This window comes from Fusarium sambucinum, chromosome IV (genome assembly GCF_050947815.1).
Source record: "Fusarium sambucinum isolate potato_lamoka chromosome IV, whole genome shotgun sequence".
NCBI lineage: Eukaryota > Fungi > Ascomycota > Sordariomycetes > Hypocreales > Nectriaceae > Fusarium > Fusarium sambucinum.
The window spans coordinates 7,078,733-7,090,264 of record NC_139291.1 but is presented as its reverse complement, the minus strand read 5'-3'; the positions used below and the strand labels follow the sequence as shown (position 1 = coordinate 7,090,264).

The 11,532-nt window shown below is 47.5% G+C and overlaps 2 protein-coding genes across 2 annotated transcripts; both read left to right on the top strand.

Moving 5' to 3' along the window:
- Positions 1–2,522: 2,522 nt before the first annotated feature.
- Positions 2,523–3,651, top strand: FSST1_002297 (uncharacterized protein; the record flags this gene model as incomplete). The annotated part of the gene is made up of 2 exons (XM_083228271.1): positions 2,523–3,002; positions 3,058–3,651. The coding sequence occupies 2 exons, from the start codon at positions 2,523–2,525 to the stop codon at positions 3,649–3,651; spliced, it is 1,074 nt and encodes a 357-aa protein (XP_083092479.1).
- A 5,726-nt stretch (positions 3,652–9,377) lies between these two features.
- Positions 9,378–10,673, top strand: FSST1_002296 (velvet factor-domain-containing protein; the record flags this gene model as incomplete). The annotated part of the gene is made up of 1 exon (XM_083228270.1): positions 9,378–10,673. One exon carries the CDS (start codon positions 9,378–9,380, stop codon positions 10,671–10,673), a length of 1,296 nt encoding a protein of 431 aa, XP_083092478.1.
- Between the last annotated feature and the right edge of the window lie 859 nt (positions 10,674–11,532).

Below are 11,532 nucleotides of genomic sequence, written 5' to 3'. Positions count from 1 at the left end.
AAGTTAGCTATTCGGGTTAGTGCTGGTCAATAGAAGACTGCGGTAGACGCGGCCTCTCTTGGGTTGAACGGTTTAGCGGGGATAACGGTGAATTTGGTGATGAGGGTCACCGAATGTTTTAGACATTGTCTCTGATTGTCTCTCCAATGCCACGCGGCTGAAAAAGAATGAGGTTTTTTTTGTCTTGGTCGTGGAATTTGATGAAGAGACAGTAAATGATACTTAATAACTCTTCAGCTGCTATGAGCATCGAATCAAGGATCAATAACGAAAGTCGCGTGTAAAATGTTGATATTAATTATCGCATCAGAGTTTAGTCCAGCTTGTATTTAGTTTAGCCTAAGCCAGGAAGGGATCTCTTGGCAGGGGAAAAGAGTTTGTGATTGGATGGAAGCAAGGAAATTAAACGGAAAGCCATTGATTCTGCAAGGTACGCGAGAAGCAAGCTTCATGGATCTAGTGGGGATTTAGTCTACCTAACAGTTAGGTAGTCAGTAGAGGTGATGGTTTGAGGCCGTCCTCACCTGAACAACCGTCAAGTAAATATAGTTCCAGTGTATGGTTGGCCTGAAGCTGAGAACCACTGCCACTGCCACCGTCAACTTTAAAGAAACGAAACGTGAGGGATCGAAACAAACGGTGAGAATGATGCAGGTTGCGTTACATGCATCGGCGTTCAACTGACCCGAGTAACTATACCGTATGAGTTAAAGCTCAACTGGAATGAGGTGATTACCTAACTAGGTGTAGTGAAAAGATGACCCGTATGGATTATCAACTTGACGGATGCTATTTTTGTGGCTATGCTAACAGATGCTACCTATGGTGGCTGGTCCGCCATGGAGAAGCGAAATTGGCCTGTCCAGACCGGGCTCCCCTCCCCTTTTCGGTTTCTTACGGTTCGTTCGCCTACGTATCAAGGTCCGGTCATTCTCTTAGGTGTCGGTATTATAGCTAGCGGTATACGTATGCCAGGAACATGGTCTGACTGACGGGTGATGGCTTAACCATGTGTAACCCGGGGAATATGCTAGAGAGATCAAGGTAGAATGTGATGTAGCTGCAGGTATGCGTATGCAATGCAGTGCCGTTCGGAGAATGGGCTCCCTAGAGCACCGGTAGACGGGCCGGCATGAAACATTGAGGATTGGATCCATGGTAGATGTTTAGTTGGAGTGGTCCAGTCGTGATGCTGCAGCAACACCATTCAGACCAATAGTTCTCACCTCCAACGAACCATTGACACGCAATCCTTTGTCAATAGTCTTTTTATGATTACCAATGGCATCAAGTACTCATTGTAATGTACTGGAGGTTTACTTCGTAACACACGTACAAACATAGACCATACCGGGATTCCAATCAATAAACCGTCACGCTAAACAGCCACTACTGCAAGCCTCAGAGGAGGGTTCAATTATCCTTGTCTTCCTATTCCAATGAATGTTTTTTTCTTTCCAAGTATTATGGACGGAGTAGCATCAACCATTACAAGCAAGGTAAGACCCCCCGGAGCCCCCCTCCAACTTAACCTTATGGGGGGAGTCACTATTGATTATCCCCTGTCAATTTCTCTAGGCTTCTCTCCACTCAATTCAATCTCTAATCAAGTGGTAAGATCGCCCTCTTGTTTTCCTTCTTCCTCTTCTTTTCCTTTCCTTTTTGCGCTTCTTTGCCTTGTCGTTCCTTTAGCTGAAAGGGTTCATGTTACAATTGAGCCTCAGGTCGCGTCGATCACTCGTTTCTAGACCCGCCAAACCGTTACAGCTCATCCTCCAACGTTGAACTTACACACACACACACTCCTTTTTCGACAATCGTTTTCAACATCAATTGCATCTTTAGCAATCAGTCACTCGTTTTTTCCCCCATCAATAATTTTATCTTGGCACTGAGACTTTTCCTCTTTACCGAAGTCACTGCAACCTTACCGTACGCTATCCAATAACTACGTGTAAGCCTCGACCGTCTAGAACACTTACCTATCAAAGGTATCTACCTAATAGCAACCAATTCTCGGGCCATCCAATTCATCTCATCTCACTTCAACCCCCCCTGGTCACCAATCCAATCTCGCAACCGCTACTTCAAGCACTGCATCACACTCGTTCTCGACCGTTTAGACCTCGCATGAACCCACAACCAACTCTCATTTATCTACCCAATCGCTACTACTCGACTACTACTAGAGACGCAATGCAACAACGGCAACACTAATAAAACAAACAAACACCCGTCAACTATTACTCAACTCACTTAATACGGTCTTTTCTTTCTTTTGCTTGTAGCATCTGCTGCAGCTTCTGCTTCATCATCAACTTCTGCTCTGACACTACGCTTCCTTGTTTTGTGTCATTCCGGGTCCATCCAAGTGAAACACATTCAATCTTGTTATTGTCTGTGCTGCCAATTCACTTGACCCTTGTACAGCATCGTCACTGTCACTATTGGCGCAGTATCTGTACATAAACAAAATCCACCCAGACTTCTCCACGGCCGGCGTCGCCCTCTCGCTTGCTATCATGGCTTCAACATCACGACCTGCCTCAACGGCCCAAATTCGACCCCGACTATCAAATTTCCCCGCGCCTCGCTTAAGGATAGCCTTGGCGCTTTTCTTGCTACTGACATGTCTTACCTCCACAGTTCTAGCGAGACCTGAGACATCGTCTTCACTTCGACACCGACATCATATACCTTCCGTCAAACGATCAGAAGTATACCGACGCAAGGAATCAAGCAAAGATGAAGACGAAGAAGATGAGATTGTTAACACCATAATTCCCTCCAAAACTGCGAGTGGATCCAAGCCTACCACGGTTTCCATTCAGCGTGCCGCCAAAACCGCCGTCTCGACGAGTACACCTTTGCCCGAAGCCTTTGACGGAAACTTGGCCGCCGAACTTTCAACTACATCCGATAGCAACTGTCCCGCCTTCCTCGACAGTGTTCTCTCCGATCCTTCCTACGAAACATGCTACCCACTCTCAATGATGATCCAGGTAAGTTGAGAATTGACGGAAGCTTGTGAGATCACAAGTTCTAACAATTCCCCAGACATCTCGTGGCTTCTTTGAAGCTCAAAGGCAACTCCTTAGTATCGTACGAGTTCTCGATGCAACCTGCGCAGCCAATGTCACGTACTGCACCGACTTTTTCGATTCCGCAGCACGCAACCTCACAACATCCGAGAACTGCAAGAGCGAGATGGAATCTGGTAACAGCATCGTCAAGCAGTTTCTAAACGGCTTGAAGTCATATGAGGTCATGTACAAGGCTACCTGCCTGCAGACTCCCAAGGACGACATGTACTGCTACGCCAACGCTGTTACAAACACCACAACCGCCGCCAACGCCTACTTCTACTATCTCCCCTACAACCTCACTCTGCCTGGTAGTACCAACCCTTCATGCGGCTTCTGCACCCAAGAGACCATGAACATCTATCACGCCGCCTCCGAAGATCGTTCACAACCCGTCGCCCTTACCTACGAGGATGCAGCTCGACAAGTCAACACTCTTTGCGGTCCAGATTTCGTCAACAGCACCCTACCCCCAGAGGAAACCAACGTTGCACACGCATTTGCCCCTTCTTGGGTTGGGTTGACACTCACTCTCGCAAGCGTTGCATTATTCAATGCTGTGTTATAGACCACCAACCCTGTGCAACGACATTTCAACCGCATTAATTTTTTTCGGCCGATTTCTTAATCGGGTTTGTTTTAATACGTTACGACTGCAAATTCTATGTGCCTAGAATTTGTGCCTTTTTTCACGATCGCAACTTGGCATATTTTATGACTTGATACCCTCGAATCCTTTAATTCTTTTCTTCTCTTTCACCAATATGGCTTGGACAACTAAGCCATCGGTCATAGAGGCGGATTCGTTCTGCCATATTACAACCTATAATATTATTTTCGAGGAAGGATATACGCCTTCCTTCCGTCCTTCTTTTTTGCCATAATCTACTTGGCACCTTCTTTCACTGGGTTCTAGAAAGGATTGGCTTTGATTTTAGAAATAAAAAAAGCGAGCACAGCCCGGAGTTTCTTCACAGCGGCATTTATTGGTTACAGCGGGTTTTTGGGCGGGTAGGTGGTTGTGCCTGGGACATGACAGATAGACTGGGAAACTTTTGAGGAGCGGCAGGAATACCAACGAAAAACTGTAGAATAGAAGGACTTGGTTCTCTGTGTAGGAAGATGGAGATATGATGATGGAAATATCGATGGTCAATTGTCTGCACAACGAGCATGATTCATTACTATGAAGCTCGAGGAAAAGGATTTATGTAAGACAGGCAATGGAGTACAAGAACGATATCAAAAGTATATGTTGAATCACTATTGCGCTCATAACTGTGATTTGTTACACGAGAAGTTTGACTGTTACCTAGCGGTTGTGCGAAGCTCATCCCATGCAATATCTTGTACTTCTTGTCGCAGTTGTCGTCTTTTCTTCCAACCATTACTACATACAATGCCAACTACATCAAGGTAAAAACAAATTCTTGGTTGGTGCCCAACCAACTGAGTCTTTCCTGACTATATTATCAACAAATGTTTGACATATTGGAACTGTAATAGATCTCATATGGATCAGAATAGTATTAGGTCAAGAAACGTCCAACAAAGTCGAATAACATTAATCATTTTGCTCATGGTGTATTCAACGGGTCATTCCTTGAAGGTTTAATCACTTGCTTGTAAGTGCTCTCTATGATTGTCTGTCCCATAAGTATGTCTGATACAGGAGGTGAAAGAATAGTCTTCTCTTAAATCGGGATTCTGATCGACTCTGGCATGAGATATTTAGGCTTACAGTAAAGCCATCCCGATCTTTGATGTTATCCAGCAGTGCCCTTTGAGATAATCAAGCCCAACAACAACAACAACCACAATTGTCTCCCAAAACTCCGACTTGAACGATTGATGAGACCAGCCACCCTTAACCTTGATTAAACCTAACCTAATGTACCCTGATATGACATCTGGTGTACGTGACAAACTTCGAACTTGACGTCAGCCGGGTAATCAGTTGACATCTACCGATGTGAGAGTCATCTAGGTTCAAAACGATGTAAACCTGTAATGAACCCAACGGGTGTCCTCTCACAGTAGTTTGAACTTAAAATTGAGTTTTAAAGTTTACGTCAAGCGGGTACAATTTACCCGATCCCTCGTGGCAAGCGATCCATAGTTCATGCTGTCGAGTGTTGGTTTCATCTGTTATTGCTGTGTTGAACTTCTGGGACAATCGTTTTCAGATAGAACATCTGTCTTTAATTGGTTCTATTTATCAGCCAGTGTGATAATCTCTGGACAGGCTTGATTAGCAACCTCAAGACTGTGGCGCTTCCAGCATAGAGGGAGCACAGCATGCTGAATACAAGTCGACCAAAGGCAACCCTCAGCTGTTGGGCAAATCTTCAAAGTGCACATTGCAATGCAAACCAGCAGGCTGGGTCAGAGTGACATTCCCAATGTCGTGAAACGTAGCCAAGAAAAGAGCTCAGGCCGCTGCAACAACATAGGGTCTGCGCACAGTACACATGGCCGATCCAAGGCCATGGAACTGGATGGCGCACTCATGCAAGGAGGCGTTCAGAATCCAATGTGATTCGGCTTGTTGACAAACAATGCAGGTAAGACTGTGTGGCGGTGTATCTAGATGTGAGTTGATAGAATTTGAATATTCTGAGCATACGAATTGCCACAGAATAGTGACTCTACAGGCAAATGGTGAATATCTGTGTGAGTATATGTTGTCATGACGATTATGACGCAGCGCCTGATGGGCGATTCCAAACACAAGCGAGTATCGGAATTTGGTTGTGGACTGGTGGTAACAGACTCAGCGCAGAACGGCAAAGCGGCAAAGCGGCAAAGCGGACTTTCATACGCGCTCCATATCAATTAAACCACAGGGTATCTGTACCCGGACATAAGACTCAACGACATGACATGTCATAGTCTCTAGGTAAGTTAAGACCCGAGTTGTTTGCCGGTCAGAGCAGAGCGCGTGAAAAGGGCACCCATTTCCGTATCTTAACGAATCAAGTTGTAGGCTAGTTAGTGACTTAACTGAATGTGAGAAAGGGTGCGTAGCTAACTAACCCAATACCCAATGTATGGTGATTTGGCTGGTTGTCTGGTTGTTCACCCAGGCTCCGGGTTCATGGGGAGCATCTCGCGAATCGAGCGGACATCGAACATCGTACCACCTCAGTCCACACTTGTACGGTATGCTGAAAATTGTGGGTGATGCCCAGGTAAACTGGAAGGTGACTTGACACGAGTCAGAAATGAAACTAGTTGCGAAGAGCTGACAAGTATCCGTACTTGAGCTAAAAAGCAAAATTGTGGCACCACGATTATGCTCGGTGCAACATTGGAAAGGTGAGAGAGAGGACACTGATGTTGTTTCTTTAGAACGCTATGTTGTGAAAAATATGCGCCAGATATAAAGTCGTATCGTCATACGCACTCCTGGCATCACAAGCCCCGCCGAGGAATTTGCGAGCATCCCTCATCTCCATTGGGGTTTTTGGAGAGAGCCAAGTTTATCGGAGAAACTCCTGTGCCAATCAACGCTGCCCCGTTGACGAAACGGCACGGAACGCAAGACAAAGTAACGGTTGCATTGAGCGAGGACCAAGTATCCTGTAGCTATTTGGGTACCATGGCAAGTACAATAAACGCGGTGGCGTTGACGCCATTTTTGAGCGCCTAACAGCCAACAAGTATCCGTACCTAAACTTGGCGATCAAAGTATCAATCGTAAGTTTTTAGTAGAACCATAATAGGACGTGACTGCATAAGACAAGAACTGCACTGTCTCTTTTTGGACGTCTATATCAGTTCGGCTAGAAGGGTTTCAGTGTTAGTGCTGCACTCTGCTGTACTTCGCCATTTCAGAGGAAATGATCCGTGGACATCGCAGATCAGAGACCGACATCAATGGAAGTCAACCCGGGTGTGATGATACGGACGCGCGTGACAGAGGGCAGTTGACAGCTGCCATCGAATTTTAGTTAGTCCTGTCAATGACTTCCAAGCTGAGGCCAGCACAAGATAACCTTTGGGTTAGCTTTGCTAGGTGCCTTAGTTAGACACGAGGAGCTACTGCGAGATTGAGTTCACATCAGCTTCGCAGGTATTGTCTGCACAGCGACTTGCTAGTCCAGTGGCGGTTAGGTAGTGAGATGCAAGTGACGGTCTCAGCAAGTTACGTACTATGTACGTCTAGGTAGGGAAGGAGATGAGGTCTCCCTTCCCAGTTACCTGACACGCAGGCGAGAGTGGAATATAGGAAAGAACATCACATTACGAGTCGCCTCTTTCTGTTTATGAAGGCAGGTAATACCTATCGACCCTTCTAGCCTTCTATGCAACGAGCACAGACCTTTCTCTACCTCAAGGTACCTACCAGGTAAGATAAGTTAGTAGGTGTACCTATGAGATGGAGGTAGTGGTGGACCTGTTCTATCCTTACGTGGATCTCATCTCTCACTTTTCCCTCCGAATCATTACCTAGATTCAGATCTGTTCTTTAATTAAGCTACCGTCATGATAGCTTGGTTGATCATTGTGCTGCTAGCTCTCGAGTGTTTCTGAATGTCAGATGGTAGGTAGGTACCTAGGTAGGTATCTCTTTTCGATGATCGACCCGCCCGGGTCCACAGATACCCATCTTAGGTCACCTACGGATACCCTACCGTGTCTACCTGCAGTACGATCCTTACAGAGCACTCGCCTCGCATCTGCGCCGTCACTCCGCTGTAGGATGTTCAACATCCTGGATTCGTTACTGCATGCTTAGCGTGCCTGAGTACGCAACCCAGGAGATACAGTAGGTACTTTGTGGTTCAGTATCGTCTCCGCTAACGTTCTGCTTTGCTCTATCCAGCCACTCACCTGTTTCGTTCTTTCCCTTGCGACATACACAGGCATGCTTATTGTCTGTTCGTACCTGACATTGGCTGTGGTCCGAGAACAAAGAGGCTAAGACGATGCAAGTGGTATTCCATGCCCAGGGCAAGTTTCTCTACCAGGTACTGCTTGGAAATTGTCTAATAAGCCTCCTTGTGTACTCTGTACCTTGGTAGGTACCGTCCCCCCTGCTGTCCCCCCTTCCCTTAAGTCATTGTCCATAATTAACAACTACCGTTCTTTAATCCATATATCGAATCATATCTCCGGCTCGGGCTTGCAGAGCATTGCTTCAGACTCACTTGACCGGCGTCGACTGTTCTTCACTCGGGTCGCTATCTTCACCAAATCGACAAACTCAGCTCTGCCGCCATTAGTCCTCATCCGACACCTTAAGGCAATATCAACTATATTTAAAGTTCACTCCCTTCTACGTGGTGTCCGCCTCAGCCGTCTGAAACCCTTGGCTTCGAGCCATTTTTTTTCGTGGCTGCGATCTGACGGCGTTGCTGGTTATACATATCGTCGCGTCTGGTTCATGAACAGCGAGTAATTTCATCTTTTTGTAATCCTCGCATCTACCTGCGCTAGACTCGCCTCTTGTCATTATCGGATTGGCCTGTACGTGGTGTCCTATCTACAGGTCCTGCTCTGGACTGTCATATCTCTGCTGCAGGCTTGCTCAGGCTCGGCATAGACCAAATCCGGTTCTCTGTGGGTGTGTGTGGTGGCCACGACTCGCCCACTTCGTTTCTCCATATTGTACACCGCAAAACTCCGGTTGCCCACGGCATCTCAATCCTACATCACTATACCTTCCAGGCGCTTACTGCACTGCAGCGTGTGTCGTGTCGCCTCTTTCGTTTTTTCCTCATTCTTTTTTCTTCTTGTTGCCAGGCATCGTCGTGTGCTTATCAACGTTCCCAGTAACCCCAGTATCCCCCGTTGATGTGCCTGTCTCACATAAAGACTTTGATTTATCTCAGTCAATAGCGTTTCTCTAGACAGACGGCCTCGTACATTTACTCGATAGATGCGTCTCATGTCACCTCAAGGTACAGTGCCAATCTAGCTGCCACTCCCCTCCATCGCCCACACAGTGGAACCGCCCGCATTCCGTCTTACAGCCGGCTCCCTGGAAGTGGTGGGCGACGTGCTGGGCCCTTCCCGTCTTTGGTCTTTTCTGGCTTGAACCACCCTACTTCCTTATTGGACATTGCATAAGGGCTTGTATGGGGTACCTGGTCGATGTAAGTTCACCATCGACGCAAGCGATCTGAGCCGCCACCGACCTCCACGAAGCTAATAAGGTCGACAGCTAGCACTCTCCTTACCACACTTATAACTTGATAATAGTCCTCTCCGACCCCCACGACGTCTATGCTTCTTAAAGGCGTGAGTGCCGCCTAGATCTCACTACGACCACCAGCGAGCACCCAGATCATGTCGGAAGCCATGCCTCTACCATACACAACCGTCACGAGCTGGGCCCCGGACACGTATCACGGTCCTCGAGGCCCAGCACATCCCCAATCCATGCCTCCGTATGAACACCAGTATGGACACCAGTATGGACACCAGCTACACCATCCGGCAAGCTATAACGGCGGTGCACCTGAAAACCGTCGCCCTTCTCAGATTCATCCCTCGCAACACCCAAGGACTGGCCATGCCTATCAGTTGGTTGACATGCCGAGCTCTATTCCGCAAAATCCACACCCCCCGCCGCCGCTCGGGGTACACTCCCACTATTCTGCTAGAAACATGGCCGGATATCACGACAGATTGGGCAACGGGCAAGATCATCGCTCGAATCGCCCTTCACTGTCGCACTCAGCATCAGGGGAGCAGCCATATTCATTGGCAAATGGTCAGCCCATAGCAACAAGCGATGTGCAGCCTCCGTATTTGACGGGGTATCAGTTCGACCCAAGAGCTTCAACTGTCAGTGGACCACATGATCTGGCCAGTCCTATGATGTCTCCTATCGAAACACGACCGGATCATATGAGAATATCGGGTCTTGTTGCTTCTGGTCGAAGTAGCGGGGGACCCAGGCTTGGTAGCACGCAACCATCTGGCATCTCATACAGTCTTAAAATACGACAACAACCGTTGGCGGCTAGGTCGTGTGGCTTTGGCGAAAGGGACCGAAGAGTTATTGATCCCCCTCCAATCATTCAACTTCTTATCGAGGCTCCAAGCCTTAGCAAAGACGAAATTTCCCAACATCTACGATACCCCCATTATGTTATGAGCTGCTCCATCATCGATGAGACAGGTGCCCGTGACGCATCTTTCATGCCTGAGGAGTATCGGCAACAGCGCCGACTTATGGGATCGTTAGTGGTCGGTTCCTTTGTTGGCAAAGATGAGCACGGCGAAGAAGGAACTTTTTTCTGCTTTGGGGATTTATCTTGCAGGACTCCAGGGTCATTTCGACTCAAATTCAGCATGGTCAAACTCTATCCTGGTCGCGCAGCAGAAGTGAGACGTTGTCCCAATCTTGCTGCAGTTACCAGTGAAGTTTTCACGGTCTACACAGCAAAGGACTTCCCAGGCATGCAAGCGAGCACGAAACTAACTAGACGGCTCAAAGAGCAAGGATGTCTCATTTCCATTAAGAAAGGGAATGATCGATCCAAGAATGCTAGGAGCCATGATGATTCAAGTGAGGGAGATGATGAAGTCGAGATGGCGGCACAAAGCAAGAGACGGCGGCGCTCCACACGACAATAGGTATACGATGTGATATATGCGGCGTTATTTGATATTATAGGGGCAGTACATGCCAGGTATACACGACCAAGGCTGGAGCAATATGGCGTTTTCTAAATCAATTATGCTGCCTCGGTGTTTCTATATCGCGCTCCAGAATCAAGAATCCGGTACGCTCATCATGCAACGGGTTTACTTTGTACCAGCAAGGCACTTCTTGGATAAAATAATGGTATTCTATTTGCTGGCAAGGGTCGTGTGCCTTTTACGTCTATGGTGGAAGAAAGGGTTAGCGCTCAGGCGACTGCCTTCTTGCCTGTCCTCTCTCAACTCTAATCCCCAAATGAGTGTTTGCGCTCCTTACCGAGTTGGCTCCCTGGGTTGCCGAGTCCAATCCAAGAAAGTATTTTACCCCAGCAGGCCCTCGGCCGGTTACAAGACCACGGGACTATCTAATTGGAGCATCCCCCGTGTGTCTCATACCGTTGTAGGGAGACTAGAGTGCTCATCGTTTTAGCTGTCGGTCCAAGTTTTGGGCGAATGATCACGCAAGAAAACCCTGGAAACAGCCGTGACAATAAGGTATTGGCATCCACATGCGACTCAACAGCCAACAACCGAATGTGGCGAGATTTATGGGAGCAAGTTGTCTGGGAGACATTCACCTTGTGATGCGATTGGATCCTATACGTATAAGCCAGCAACCTGCAGTGCTTGGGCATGAAGTTGAAGACAGCGTGAAGTCCGTGATGCGAGAGGGGAAGGCAAGATCTTTAGTATATAGGATTACGGAATAGAAGTACATTCCACGTCCGCTGCGGATGGAAATATGGAGAATCAACTTCCTCGTTCGTCCACGAACAGAATACATTTAAGACAA